At 40.1% G+C, this 15,235-nt stretch overlaps 1 protein-coding gene across 3 annotated transcripts in view; it reads left to right on the top strand.

The window, feature by feature from the left end:
- si:ch211-272n13.3 (ankyrin repeat domain-containing protein 26) overlaps nucleotides 1–15,235 on the top strand; it is an 88,174-nt gene that overhangs the window by 22,303 nt on the left and 50,636 nt on the right. For all 3 annotated transcript variants that reach the window (XM_035790361.2, XM_052465214.1, XM_035790362.2), the window contains 6 exons: nucleotides 1,308–1,500; nucleotides 3,234–3,295; nucleotides 3,392–3,479; nucleotides 10,970–11,019; nucleotides 11,109–11,187; nucleotides 11,308–11,352. In XM_035790361.2, the coding sequence (XP_035646254.1) occupies nucleotides 1,308–1,500; nucleotides 3,234–3,295; nucleotides 3,392–3,479; nucleotides 10,970–11,019; nucleotides 11,109–11,187; nucleotides 11,308–11,352 (517 nt within the window). The remainder of the gene's footprint in view (nucleotides 1–1,307; nucleotides 1,501–3,233; nucleotides 3,296–3,391; nucleotides 3,480–10,969; nucleotides 11,020–11,108; nucleotides 11,188–11,307; nucleotides 11,353–15,235) is intronic.

The following is a 15,235-nucleotide window of genomic DNA, read 5'->3' as shown; positions in this document are numbered from 1 at the left end:
CCGAAGAAGCCATTGCTCCCAATCAACACAAGACAGATGAGAACTCTCCTCGTAAATGGACAAGCCCTCCATGGTCCCCAAGAAGAGAGATAAAGGACATGGACAATTTGGAGAGAGGGCCTTCAACTCCAAGAGATTTGCTATCACCAATATCAAGGCCTACGAGTAAAGTATCTAGGCCTGCCATTACAAATGAGCGGAAGTTGACATCAAGAGATTCACGATCACCTATATCCAGGCCTGAGAGTGCAGATGAGCAGAAGTTGAAGCCAAGAGACTCGCGATCACCAATATCCAGGTCTACAAGTGCATTATCCAGACCTACTACTGCAAACGAGATGTTGAGTAAAGGGGCTGATGAACTGGATCTCTCTCAACCCCAAAAGGATGTTGTGTCAGATGAGTCAGTTCCTGTGTCAATGATTGATGATTGGCAGGATGAAAAAGAGATGGCATTATCATGTCCCTTGTCGTGTGCCATGAGTGACAAAGACAAAGAGAGAAGCGAAGACCCTGACAGCCAATACCAAAAACTGCAATATGATTTTGCCAGTGGTACTATCAAAGTTCCTGATGAGGGAAACTATTCTGAAGAAATTCTAGGAGAAGAGGACATTGAGGGCATTGGTGAGAACTATGATGTGAAATCGGGTAGACTTCCAGTGACACCAATAAAACATAGTCTTGAGACTCGTAGAATGTTTGGAAATACTTCAAGTGAAGACGAGGCTGCCTCAGACCTTGATTCCGAGGATGACCCAACGCCTGATGCCATGAATGCTGCTCACACTCCAATAGAGGATATAGATGAAATCTCTGACGGACAAGGTGGACTTGACCAGGAGACTATTGACCAGAATGACCCTGGTGAAACTCATGAGGACAAACCTGAGAAGGATGATGTGGAGCTACAGAGTACCCACAGCAAAGACCGTACTTATGTCGCTGCTGTTCAGCAGCATGAGTCTGACATGAGCGATGGATTTTCAGATCAAGAGGAAGAATTGCCTCAAACAGACATTGATGATGTTGATGTTGATTCGCCCTTCGAGGACGAGCCAGAGTACATTGAAAGGGCAACGTTAGAGGTTAGAGACAATGAAGACCCAGTCAAAGGCATCAATCTGCCTATCAAATGGGTAAGAGTTATAGGTGGTGAGTTATAGAACAGCAACTAGGCTTTAGGCATGTAGTTCAATGTTTTCTTTTGATTCCTTCAAACACAAACCAATATTATAAACTAATCATCATCGAAAAGGTGCTTGTTGCAGTTAACAGAGCCTGAACAAATTATTTTCTCCACTCAGGAAAAAGATTCCACAGAGGATGAAGAAGATTATGATGAAGACAGAGGTGGTGATGAAGAAGATGAGGAAGAGAAAAGCTTCAAGGAGGTGATGGGAAAGACAAAATATCAGACAGAAGACGAGAAAGATGATTCCCTTGGTGATGATTCACCAGTCCCTGGAAGTCAAGACGCCTCCAAAGAAAAACAAAGAGGTAACTTGCTAAATCTAGAGATAAAAATCTCTCTGTCCAGAGAGTACTTTACTTGAAATATACAGTGGGGAGAACAAGTATTTGATACACTGCTGATTTTGCAGGTGTTCCTACTTACAAAGCATGTAGAGGCCTGTAATTTTTATCACAGGTACACTTTTACTGTGAGAGACGGAATCTAAAACAAAAATCCAGAAAATCACATTGTATGATTTTTAAGTAATTAATTAGCATTTTATTGCAAGATATAAGTATTTGATACATCAGAAAAGCAGAACTTACTATTTGGTACAGAAACCTTTGTTTGCAATTACAGAGATCATACGTTTCCTGTAGTTCTTGACCAGGTTTCCACACACTGCAGCAGGGATTTTGGCCCACTCCTCCATACAGACCTTCTCCAGATCCTTCAGGTTTCGGGACTGTCGCTGGGCAATACAGACTTTCAGCTCCCTCCAAAGATTTTCTATTGGGTTCAGGTCTGGAGACTGGCTAGGCCACTCCAGGACCTTGAGATGCTTCTTACTTCTTACTTACTTCTTACTCACTTCTTAGTTGCCCTGGCTGTGTGTTTCGGGTCGTTGTCATGCTGGAAGACCCAGCCACGACCCATCTTCAATGCTCTTATTGGGGGAAGGAGGTTGTTGGCCAAGATATCGCGATACATGGCCCCGTCCATCCTCCCCTCAATACGGTGCAGTCGTCCTGTCCACTTTGCAGAAAAACATCCCCAAAGAATGATGTTTACACCTCCAGGCTTCATGGTTGGGATGGTGTTCTTGGGGTTCTACTCATCCTTCTTCTTCCTCCAAACACAGCGAGTGGAGTTTAGACCAAAAAGCTCTATTTTTGTCTCATCAGACCACATGACCTTCTCCCATTCCTCCTCTGGATCATCCAGATGGTCATTGGCAAACTTCAAGACGGGCCTGGACATGCGCTGGCTTGAGCAGGGGGACCTTGCGTGCGCTGCAGGATTTTAATCCATGGCGGCGTAGTGTGTTAGTAATGGTTTTCTTTGAGACTGTGGTCCCAGCTCTCTTCAGGTCATTGACCAGGTCCTGACGTGTGGTTCTGGGCTGATCCTTCACCTTCCTCATGATCATTGATGCCCCATGAGGTGAGATCTTGCATGGAGCCCCAGACCCAGGGTGATTGTCCATCATCTTGAACTTCTTCCATTTTCTAATAATTGCGCCAACAGTTGTTGCCTTATCACCAAGCTGCTTGCCTAATGGTCCTGTATTCCATCCCAGCCTTGTGCAGGTCTACAATTTTACCCTGATGTCCTTACACAGCTCTCTGGTCTTGGCCATTGTGGAGAGGTTGGAGTCTGTTTGATTGAGTGTGTGGACAGGTGTCTTTTATACAGGTAACGAGTTCAAACAGGTGCAGTTAATACAGGTAATGAGAGGAGAACAGGAGGGCTTCTTAAAGAAAAACTAACATGTCTGTATGAGCCGGAATTCTTACTGGTTGGTAGGTTATCAAATACTTATGTCATGCTAATTAAAATGCTGATTAATTACTTAAAAATCATACAATGTGATTTTCTGGATTTTTGTTTTAGATTCCGTCTCTCACAGTTGAAGTATACCTATGATAAAAAAATTACAGACCTCTACATGCTTTGTAAGTAGGAAAACCTGCAAAATCGGCAGTGTATCAAATACTTATTCTCCCCACTGTATATATGTTTTTAAATGCAACATTTGAAAATAATTCCTTCTTAGATTTCCTTTCTGAGTTGGGTTTGGAGAAGGGAGATGATGAGGAAGACTCATGGGACACTGAGGTACTGTAAAAAAACAAGGATTTTTTTTGGACTCCCTGGTAGCATTGGCCAATGGCCATACTGTCAGATTTACTAACAGACAAACTCCTCTTCCAGTCTGGCTCTGTCAGTCCCAGAAAACATCATGGCCGAGATCCTACAAAGGTGCCACATGTTTCCATTATTTCAGGGGAGAACAAAGAAGGTAATTCTCATTCACACATTTATCTGTAAAATGTTTAACCCCATCAGCACTTGATGATCTCTCAGCAAATGGACGGATGACTGCCGTTATAGCTTTGCAAGTATTCTAGCTATAATTTGACGCTCCAATTATGACTATCCTGCAATCAATATACACTTTTTTGTCGACCAGCCACCGTGGCAGGTACATTAAAACAATTACCAGTCACTCATTTTTTTTACCAGACAAAATATTTTTTGTTGCATTAATTACACCAAAAAAACACACAACAAAACGGATGATCATGTTTAGTAATGTTTCTAAAACAAGGAATGTCTTTCTATTAAGAACTGATGTGGTATATTGTTACATTTATTTTAATATTTTGTGACCTGAGTCTTTTAACCAAAATATCACAGATGAGACCAAACATTTCAGCTGCCCCTTTATGGTTACTGTGGTAACAGGGCCACTCGAGTCTTGAGTTGTGCCTGTGCGAATCTGACTAGTAGAGGCCTACGATGTCTCTTTTCTTCGCTAGCAGTGGTAGCAGACTCCAACAATGAAAAACAACCTAACTTGTGAACAAATAATGTAAATACCCAAGAAACACGAGGATAAAGTCTCACTTTAGTAGTTAGTCCAATGTTTATGCCTGTGCCCATAGAGCCCCACAGTGGAGGTGTCATATTACCCATATTAAACATGGAAATGGTTCCTATCGTTTTTCCACCATTCATTTTTTTCTGTAGGGAATTTTAGAATAAGGGCTGTGTTTCGTGTAGGCTTACCCTCGGGTGACGTTTTAATAACCATGTCAATCTCCGACAAGATGACTTTTATCAATGTATTTGGCCCTATATACTCTTCAGATTCGAAAATGCTCAATAGCATCAAAGTAGACATGCAAGACTACAAATCCCTGCAAGCTCCTGCACGTCATCTCTATCTAACATCTTTGCTAACGGGTATTGTGTCAATTTAGTTGCTCAAGACCGTTATATGGTATTTTCAATTCAACAAAATTTAGCTAACATTAGATAGTTAATCCAGAGATTCTTACCTTTGCCACAATTTGTCAGTCTCATCCAGAGCATCATGGCGTTTGTAGTTTATGATATCCACATTAGCAGCTAATTAGCGTTTCATTTTTGAGGGGTAAATACAGGTAAATATATTGCCGTCATTTCCTGTCACAAACTCTGATACCTCCTCCTGATACCTGTTACTTCCAAAGTTTTTTTTTTTACTTGGTTTCATTTGAATTTTTATAAGTGTTTGTGTCAACACCTGCTACCAACTAGCCAGCTAGCTAGCTAGGTTGCAATGGAGCCCGCTTCACCTGGAATATCTAACAAACATTTTTCAGCGCTGTAGAAGCTGTGTTTATTATGCGCTGCTCCAGGACAGTAATGACAATCCAGAGTGCCAATGTGGCAATTGTTTGCTCGTGGAGGATAACAGGAATGAGGTGGATATGCTTAGCAAGCAAATCTCAATTTTGCATGAATTTATGAGGAAAACGCAAATTAGAAAGTTTTCGTTCTCAACTCCTATGGCTTAACGCCACTCGGGCCTAACTTGTCATCTGTCCCTATGCAAATGGTCTGTGCTGCCTGGAATTTGTGTGCCAAAGAAGTCGTCTCCATTTGCTTCTCCTCCTCAATCTTGTAATGAAGACTGTTCCAATCAGCGCTGGTCCAATGTCCCAAGTTGTGGAAACTAAACGCAGCGGCATGCTGCTAAGTGGACGAGATTGACTGCAATAGGTTCGGAGCAGATTGACATAAGAAGTTGTGTCGCTGCACTGGTGCCTGATCTACCTGCACCTTCATTGCTGGGATTGCCCGTGTCTGCAACGACGGTGCTGACTGCAAGTACACTGACTCCAGCAGAGGTTTCGTCATCGCCAACTAGTCCAACGCAATAACGACCTGCCTCTCTCTCGTTGCACTCCACAAGGAGACTGCCTGTTACGCGAATGCAGTAAGCCAAGCTAGCACTAAACTTATCTTATAAAAAAACAATCAATCATAATCACGAGTTAACTACACATGGTTGATGATATTTCTAGATGTTATCTAGCGTGTCCTGCGTTGCATATAATCTGACTGAGCATACAAGTATCTAAGTATCTGACTGAGCGGTGGTAGGCAGAAACAGGCGCGTAAACATTAATTCAAAAAGCACTTTCGTGCGTTTTGCCAGCAGCACTTCGGTGTGCGTCAAGCATTGCGCTGTTTATGACTTCAAGCCTATCAACTCCCGAGATGAGGCTGGTGTAACCGAAGTGAAATGGCTAGCTAGTTAGCACGCGCTAATAGCGTTTCAAACTTCACTTGCTCTGAGCCTTGGGGTGGTTGTTTCCCTTGCTTTGCATGGTTAACGATGCTTCGATGGTGGCTGTTGTCGTTGTGTTGCTGGTTCGAGCCCAGGGAAGAGCGAGGAGAGGGACGGAAGCTATACTGTTACACTGGCAATACTAAAGTGCCTATAAAAACATCCAATAGTCAAAGGTTAATGAAATACAAATGTATAGAGGGAAATAGTCCTATAATTCCTATAATAACTACAACCTAAAACTTCATACCTGGGAATATTGAAGACTCATGTTAAAAGGAACCAGCAGCTTTCATATGTTCTCATGTTCTGAGCAAGGAACTGAAACGTTAGCCTTCTTACTTAGCACATATTGCACTTTTATTTTCTTCTCCAACACTTTGTTTTTGCATTATTTAAACCAAATTGAACATGTTTCATTATATATTTGAGGTTAATTTGATTTTATTGATGCATTGTATTAAGTTAAAATACGTGTTCATTTAGTATTGTTGTAATTGCGGTTACTGGCCCAATGCTCAAACCACTCGGCTACCTGCCACCCCATCTGCTTCACATAAAGCCCATTCTTGTGGGACGCTGCTATAGACCACCAAGTGCTAACGGTCATTATCTGGATAATATGTGTGAATGTCTTGATAATTCATGTGATATCAAGAGTTATATTTTCTAGGTGATTTCCAATATTGATTGGTTTCATCAGGCTGCCCACTCAAGAGAGCCTCAATCTGTAACCAGTGCCTGCAGCCTGGTTCAGGTTATCAGTCAACCTACCTGGGTTCTTCCAAACAGCACAGGAATGAAATCATCAACATGTATTGATAACATATTTACTAATGCAGCAGAAATGTGCTTTAAAGCAGTATCCAAATCCATCTGATGTAGTGATCACAATATAGTAGCCATATCTAGGAAAATGCTGGGTCTAATATGGTTGTTTTTTTGTGATTTTTATGTTGATGATTAAAGAGTATTTGCTGGTCTGTGGTGTGTAATGAGGAGCAGCCAGACACATTTATGAAATTGCTTATTCCAGTTACTAAATAAGCATGCCGTCATTAAGAAAATGACTAAAAGCTGTTCAATCCCCTTGGATTGATGAGGAACCTATTGGCAAATGCACTGAAAATGTAGAAATCATGTGACTAAACGGAATAAAAAGATGAAACTACACTATGAAACAAAGATAAATCATATAAAGAATGATAGTAAAACGCTTTGGAGCACCTTAAATGAAAATTTGGGTAAAAAGACAAACTCGGTTCCATCATTCATTGAATCAGATCACAAAACCCACTGATATTGCCAACTATTTGTTTAGATTTTTTAGTTGAACGATTAGCAAATTTAGGCAGAACATGCCAGCAAACAAAAGCTGACACTACACATCCAAGTATATCTGACCAAATTATGAAAGACAAGCATTGTAATTTAGAATTCTGTAAAGTATGTGTGGTGGAGGTTAAGAAATTATTGTTGCCTATCAACAGTGACAACCAACCGGGATCGCCTACTAGAAAGTGTGTGCCCTCAGGCCTGGAGGGAGGCAAAAGTCATTCCGCTACCTAAGAATAGTAAAGCCCCCTTTACTGGCTCAAATAGCCAACCAATCAGACTGTTACCAAACCTTAGGAAACTTTTTGAAAAAATGGTTGTTTGATCAGATACAATGCTATTTCACAGGAAACACATTGACAACAGACTTTCAGCATGCTTATAGGGAAGGACATTCAACAAGCACAGTACTTACACAAATGATTGATGACTGGCTGAGAGAAATTGATGAAAAAAATATTGTGGGGGCTGTTTTGTTTGACCTCAGTGCAACTTTTGACGTTATTGATCATAGTCTGCTGCTGTAAAAATGTATGTGTAATGGCTTTACATCCCCTGCTATATTGTGGATAAAGAGTTACATGTCTTAACATAACATAGAGGTTATACTTTAATGGAAGCCTCTCCGACATAACTGCAAACTGTTATTCAGGTCCTGGACCTCTCCGGATAGGTCGTCTATTCTTTTATTCGTGGAATCCAGAAGTATTTGGACAAAACACTTTAAGCTATTTTCTTGTTCTAACAACTGCTTGCAGGTCTCTTTTTGTTTGTTTAAAAGATCCTTCAAGTGCGATACAGAGACACCACTGTCCTCAATGGTACTCCCCCGACTTTGGTCTTTGTCATGGTAGCTAGTAATGTAGGTTACGCTGTTACTCCTCGCAGTTCCAGACAAGGCAGGTCACAGAGAAGATTGAAAACAACAAACAGCAGAGATCTAGACAGCCACAAACCTGGTACAATCCGCAGACCCAGCCACAATGGCTAACTGCGTCGCGGGCTGCGTTCAAGATAAACCCGCTAGCTTGATATGCAGCTAGGCTTGCTGTGACACCAAATAGCTCCTCAGACCCGTCCTTGGTCGGCAGGATCACTGGACAGAGACTAGCAGTCCCAGCAACAAATCCCAACTGCGTCATGGGATCCAAACTAAGAAGTTGTACCCTACCAAGAACTTTCAATACACTTTGTAACAACAAACTTTTCAAAACCGAGCTCTTCCTCATTCCGTGTTCAACAGGAAGTGATGATTTTTGAATCAATCTCTCCACTTTGAGCTAGGAGAGATTGACATGCATTTTATTCATGTTAGCGCTCTACGTACATCAAAGGGCCAGTTGTGCTGCCCTGTTCTGAGCCAATTGCTTTGTGGCACCTGACCACGACTGAACAGTAGTCCAGGTGTTACAAAATTAGGGCCTGTAGGACCTGCATTGTTGATAGTGCTGTTAAGGTAGAGAAGCACTTTATCATGTACAGACTTCTCCCCATCTTAGCTACTGTTGTCAATGTTTTTGACCATGACAGTTTACAATCCAGGGTTAGTCCAAGCAGTTTAGTCACCTCAACATGCTCATTTTCCACATGATTTGTTACAAGATTTAGTTGAGGTTTAGGGTTTAGTGAGTGTTTTGTCCCAAATTCAATGCTTTTTAGTTTTAGAAATATTTAGGACTAACTTATTCCTTGCCATCCATTCTGAAACTAACTGTAGCTCTTTGTTAAATATTGAAGTCATTTCAGTTGCTGTAGTAGCTGACGTGTTGAGTAATCCGTATACATAGACACATCGTCTTTACTCAAAGCCTAGACAGCTGCCCTGGGGAATTCCTGATTCTACCTGGATTATGTTGTGTTAAAGAACACCCTTTGTGACCTGTTAGACAGGTAACTCTTTATTCTCAATATAGCAGGGAATGTAAAGCCATAACACATAAGTTTTTCCAGCAGCAGACTATGATCGATAATGTCAAAAGCTGCACTAAAGTCTAACAAAACAGCCCCCACAATCTTTTTATCATCAATTTATCTCAGCCAATCATCAGTCATTTGTATAAGTGCTGTGCTTGTTGAATGGCCTGCCCTATAAGCGTGCTGAAGTTCTTGTCAATTTGTTTGCTGTAAAATAGCATCGTATCTGGTCAAACAATTTTTTTCCCAAAAGTTTCCTACGGGTTGGTAACAGGCTGATTGGTCGGCTATTTGAGCCAGTTAAGGGGGCTTTACTATTCTTAGGTAGCAAAATGACTTTTGCTTCCCTTTCTACTGGGCTGAAATTGAAGATGTGGCAATATCGTCTACTATTATCCTCAGTAGTTTTCCATCCAAGTTGTCAGTCCCAGGTGGCTTGTCATTGTTGATAGACAATAATCATTTTCATGAGCTGTTCTAACCAGTTAAGAGTTACCAGCAGATGTCTTGATAATAGAAAAATGCAACGAGTCAGTGGTTCCTGCACCACATGCAGTTGCTTTGGAGTATATTTGTATATGTTCAACCCATAAATATTCTAGACCTACATGTAAGGGATAAACGCCAAAGTTCTGTACCTTACAGTGGAAATAATGGACAAGGCTGAGCCGAGTCTCTCAGCTGAGTTCATTAGATCCAAGGTAATGTACATAAGAGACGTTTATCACGCTTATACCACAGTTGCCAAGGAAAACAATACGAAAGCACACCTTTATCGTTCGAAATTAGGTTATACATTATATTTTCATTTTAAAGTCAATTCTTAATTTTTCATACTCCTTGTTGTTAGTTCTATTGGTTTGGTTGCCAGAGAAGCAGTTGGTTATACTTTTTATTCTCTCTATGGACACGACCCAGTCTTTCGTTCTTTTTGTTCCGTTGCCATTGCAGGCTGGAAAAGTTCTTATCCCTTGCTTGCTAACGATCAGGTCAAACAGTGCAGGCGTAATGACGGCAAAATAGCTGCATTTGCGTTTGTTTATGCTGTTTTCTAGTGACATTTATTGGTATACACTACCGTCCAAAAGTTTGGGGTCACTTAGAAATGTCATTGTTTTTTAAAGAAAAGCACATTTCTGTCCATTTTAAAATAGCATCAAATTGTTCAGAAATACAGTGTAGACATTGTTAATGTTGTAAATGACTATTGTAGCTGGAGTATTTACATAGGCTTACAGAGGCCCGTTATCAGCTAATTGATTGTTAGAAAACCCTTTTGCAATTATGTTAGCACAGCTGAAAACTGTTGTGCTGATTTAAAGCAGCAATAAAACTGGCCTTCTTTAGACTTAGTTGAGTTTCTGGAGCATCAGCATTTGTGGGTTCGATTACAGGCTCAAAATGGCCAGAAAGTAAGCACTTTATTCAAGAGGACAAGTCAATTAGTGTCTAGTTTAAGAAACAAAGTCCTCAACTAGCAGCTAAATAGTTTGTAGGAAATCTGCCAATATGACTGAAAGTGGCTGAAAACAGTGGCTGAAAACAGCTGGTCGTACTAGAAACACCTGGGAGGATTTGACAACCTAGCTCCACTTGTCATGATTGCAACATTGAAGGACATGATAAATTCATGTTCATCACTCACCACATTGTCATAAAAAAATATAAAAGTCGTAAAACAGGAATCCTAGGACCTTTCGTGAGACTGTGGATACGGACCCAGATCCCCTAACCACCTACTGTCTCTCAGTGTATTAACCATGATCCCATCTGCATGAGAGACAAAACTGTTCTGGCTTCATTTAGCATGGCCAAGCCAGCTCATCCAACTGGCATTGTGCTGTCCTCCTGACTGTTGAGGCTGAAGAGAGCACAGGAGCCAATCACAATGTTTCACCACATTCCCATTTGTTCTCTTGCAGTTTTAAGAAATGATGATAATGATGCCGACAATGACAATGTCCCAGAAAAGGTGAGTACAGATGTCGGGAAAACACTCAAAGTTAAGGGCCACTATTCTTTGTGGTAAATGTAACAATGTTTTCCTCTCGGTCTCAACAGCCAGAGAAAATCAAAAGGGAAACTCTGTCCATCTTGACCAAGCTTGAACTGTCCAAAAAAGATGCTGACAAAAAGACTGGTAACGAAACATTTTTTATTGTGTGCTTTAGTATTTATTTATTTGTCAATTTTATGTATTATATACTTTAAAAATAAGCCCTTCTATTTGTGCAACGTTTTCCCATATTCTCTTCCACAGACATAATGGAGGAGCTTGGGTTGGGTGATGTTGATGATCTTGAAGGTAATTAGTCACAACTAAATTAGTTAATTTACCACGTTCAATACCTTGAATCTACCATATAATTAATGTTAACCATTTCTTTCTTTCATTTAAACACTTTTTTAAGAAGCTAAAAAAAATCTTGCAGGTCAGTGCATACCTCCAGTAGGAATAGATTCAATGTTTTGTGATTCTATCTAGTTTGTAGTGCTACTTCATCATCTGAAATGATTGACACTTGATGAAGATCAATAATGACTGTATCAAATAAATTATTCAAATACTGAGCTATGTGGTGTGCAAAAAAAAGGTGCAATTATATTCATGTGGATGCTACTATGATTATGATAAAACGAACTGCAAATGCATCCAACAAGTTAACAACCTCTTTAGGATCGGACGCTTTTTAAAAATGTTTGCTTAAAATGACATACCCAAATCTACGGTTCAATTCGGAAGTTTACATGCACCATAGCCAAATACATTTAAACTCAATCTTTCACAATTCCTGACATTTTAATCCTCGTAAGAATTCCATTTTAGGTCAGTTAGGATCACCACTTTATTTTAAGAATGTGAAATGTCAGAATAATAGTAGAGTATCATTTATTTCAGTTTATTTCAACAACTGTTTACAGACAGATAATTTAACTTATCATTCACTGTATCACATTCCTAGTGGGTCAGAAGTTTACATACACTCAATTAGTATTTGGTAGGATTGTCTTTAAATTGTTTAACTTGGGTCAAATGTTTTTGGTAGCCTTCCACAAGCTCCCAACAATAATTGTGGTGAGTTTCAGCCCATTCCTCCTGACAGAGCTGGTGTAACTGAGTGAGGTTTATAGGCCTCCTTGCTCGCACACACTTTTTAATTTCTGCCCACACATTTTCTATTGGTTTGAGGTCAGGGCTTTGTGATGCCCACTCCAATACCTTGACTTTGTAGCCCGTCATTGTCCATTTGGAAGACCCATTTGCGACCAAGCTTCAACTTCCTGACTGATGTCTTGAGATGTTGCTTCAGTATATCCACATAATTTTCCTTTCCTCATGATTCTATCTATTTTGTCAAGTGCACCAGTCCCTCTTGCAGTAACGCACCCCCACAACATGATGCTGCCATCCCTGTGTTTCACGGTTGGGATGGTGTTCTTTGGCTTGCAAGCCAAAACCATAATCTGGCTTTTTTTATGGTGGTTTTGGAGCAGTGGCTTCTTCTTTGCTGAGCGCCCTTTCAGGTTATGTTGATATAGGACTCGTTTTACTGTGAATATAGATGCCTGTACCTTTTCCCTCCAGCATCTTCACAAGGTCCTTTGCCGTTGTTCTGTGATTGATTTTCACTTTTCGCACAAAAGTATGTTCATCTCTCGGAGACAGAACGCATCTCCTTCCAGCGCGGTATGACGGCTGTGTGGTCCCATGGTGTTTATACTTGTGTACTATTGTTTGTCCAGATGAATGTGGTACCTTCAGGCGTTTAGAAATTGCTCCCAAGGATGAACCAGACTTGGCTGATTTATTTTGATTTTGCCATGATGTCAAGCAAAGAGGCACTGAGTTTGAAGGTAGGCCTTGAAATACATCCACAGGTACACCTCCAATTGACTCAAATTATGTCAATTAGCCTATCAGAAGCTTCTAAAGCCATGACATAATTTTCTGAAATTGTCCAAGCTGTTTAAAAGCACAGTCAACTTAGTGTATGTAAACTTCTGACCCATTGAAATTGTGATACAGTCAATTATAAGTGAAATAATCTGCCTGTAAACAATTGTTGGAAAAATTACTTGCACAAGGTAGATGTCCTAACCGACTTGCCAAAACTATAGTGTGTTAACAAGAAATTTGTGGAATGGTTGAAAAATGAGTTTTAATGACTCAAACCTAAAGTGTATGTTAGCTTCCGACTGTATTTGCCTGTAGCTCAGGACCTGAAGCAAGGATATTCATATTGTTGATACCAAAGGAAACACCTTGAAGTTTGTGGAAATGTGAAATTAATGTAGGAGAATTTAAGACATTAGGTCTGGTAAAAGATAAAACAAAGAAAAAAAACATGTGTCGCGCCCATCTTTGAAATGCAAGAGAAAGGTTGCTGTTACTGGTTACTGTTCCAGGTTAGGCGCGTTTTCGATTTTGGTCACTAAAATTTTGGCAGCGAAGTTCTGCACAGTTTTAGTCTGATACAATGAACCACTGCATTTCTGTTCAAAATGTTTTATCAAGTCTACCCAAATGTGCCTAATTTGGTTTATTGATACATTTTCAAGTTCATAACTGTGCACTCTCATCAAATAATAGCATGGTATTCTTTCATTTTAGTAGCTACTGTAAATTGAACAGTGCAGTTTGATTAAGACGAATTTAAGCTTTCTGCCCATATCAGATATGTCTATGTCCTGGGAAATGTTCTTGTTGCTTACAACCTCATGCTAATCACATTAGCCTACGTTAGCTCAACCGCCCCGTGGGGGGGACACTGATCCTGTAGAGATTTTAAGAGCCACAAGCTTATTCTAGTCATTGCGTGCAAGAAATATGGATCCAAATACTAAACCTTTGACTGCTTTATAAGAATCGGGGGGTGTCAATAAATTTGACTTTTGCCTTTTTGACTGAAAAAAGGTACTACTTGTTAACGTACGGATTAAATCCCGTTTAATGGGATCGATTTGACAACAGTCAGTGAAAGTGCAGGGCGCCAAATTCAAAACAGAATTAAAATTCCTCAAACATACGTATTATGCACCATTTTAAAGAAACGTGTTGTTAACCTCTCTGGGTTAACAACAAGCAAGGGAAAATGCAGAGCGCCAAATTCAAATAAATTACTATAAAAATCTAACTTTCATTAAATCACTCATACAAGATAGCAAATTAAAGCTACACTTCTTGTGAATCCAGCCAACATGTCAGATTTCAAAAAGGCTTTTCTGTGAAAGCAAATGATGCTATTATCTGAGGATAGCACCTCCGTAAACAAAGAGAGAAACCATATTTCAACCCTGCAGGCGCGACACAAAAGGCAGAAATAAAAATATAATTCATGCTTTACCTTTGACGAGCTTCTTTTGTTGGCACTCCAATATGTCCCATAAACATCACAAATGGTCCTTTTGTTCGATTAATTCCGTCGATATATATCCAAAATGTCCATTTATTTGGCGCGTTTGATCCAGAAAAACACTGGTTCCAACTTGCGCAACGTGACTACAAAATATCTCAAAAGTTACCTGTAAACTTTACCAAAATATTTCAAATGACTTTTGTAATACAACTTTAGGTATTTTTTAACGTAAATAATTTCTAAAAATGAAGATGGGATGATCTGTGTTCAATACAGGAGGAAAACAAACTGTAGCTTTCTGGTCATGCGCCTCTATCGAACAGTACACTTCAAGTGACCCTCGTTCAAGATGGCCGTACTTCTTCATTACACTAAGGATAAACCTCAACCAATTTCTAAACTGTTGACATCCAGTGGAAGCGATAGGAACTGCAAGAAGGTCCCTTAAAAATCTGGATTCCCAATGAAAACCCATTGAAAAGAGTGACCTCAAAAAACAACATCTGAATGGTTTGTCCTCGGGGTTTCGCCTGCTGAAAAAGTTATGTTATACTCACAGACACGATTCAAACAGTTTTAGAAACTTGAGTGTTTTCTATCCAAATCTACTAATACTATGCATATCTTATCTTCTGGGGATGAGTAGCAGGCAGTTGAATTTGGGCATGCATTTCATCCGGACATGAAAATACTGCCCTGTCACCAAGAAGTTAATCCAGCCACAGTGTCCCATTTCAAAAAGGCTTTACGACGAAAGCATACCATGCGATTATGTTAGGTTAGCACCTCATCACAGAAAAACACAGCCATTTTTCCAGCCAAAGGAGTCAC

The sequence above is a fragment of the Oncorhynchus keta genome, chromosome 17, assembly GCF_023373465.1.
Source record: "Oncorhynchus keta strain PuntledgeMale-10-30-2019 chromosome 17, Oket_V2, whole genome shotgun sequence".
NCBI classification, from domain to species: domain Eukaryota; kingdom Metazoa; phylum Chordata; class Actinopteri; order Salmoniformes; family Salmonidae; genus Oncorhynchus; species Oncorhynchus keta.
The sequence above is the reverse complement of the archived record's forward strand: the minus strand, read 5'-3'. Positions and strand labels throughout refer to the sequence as shown.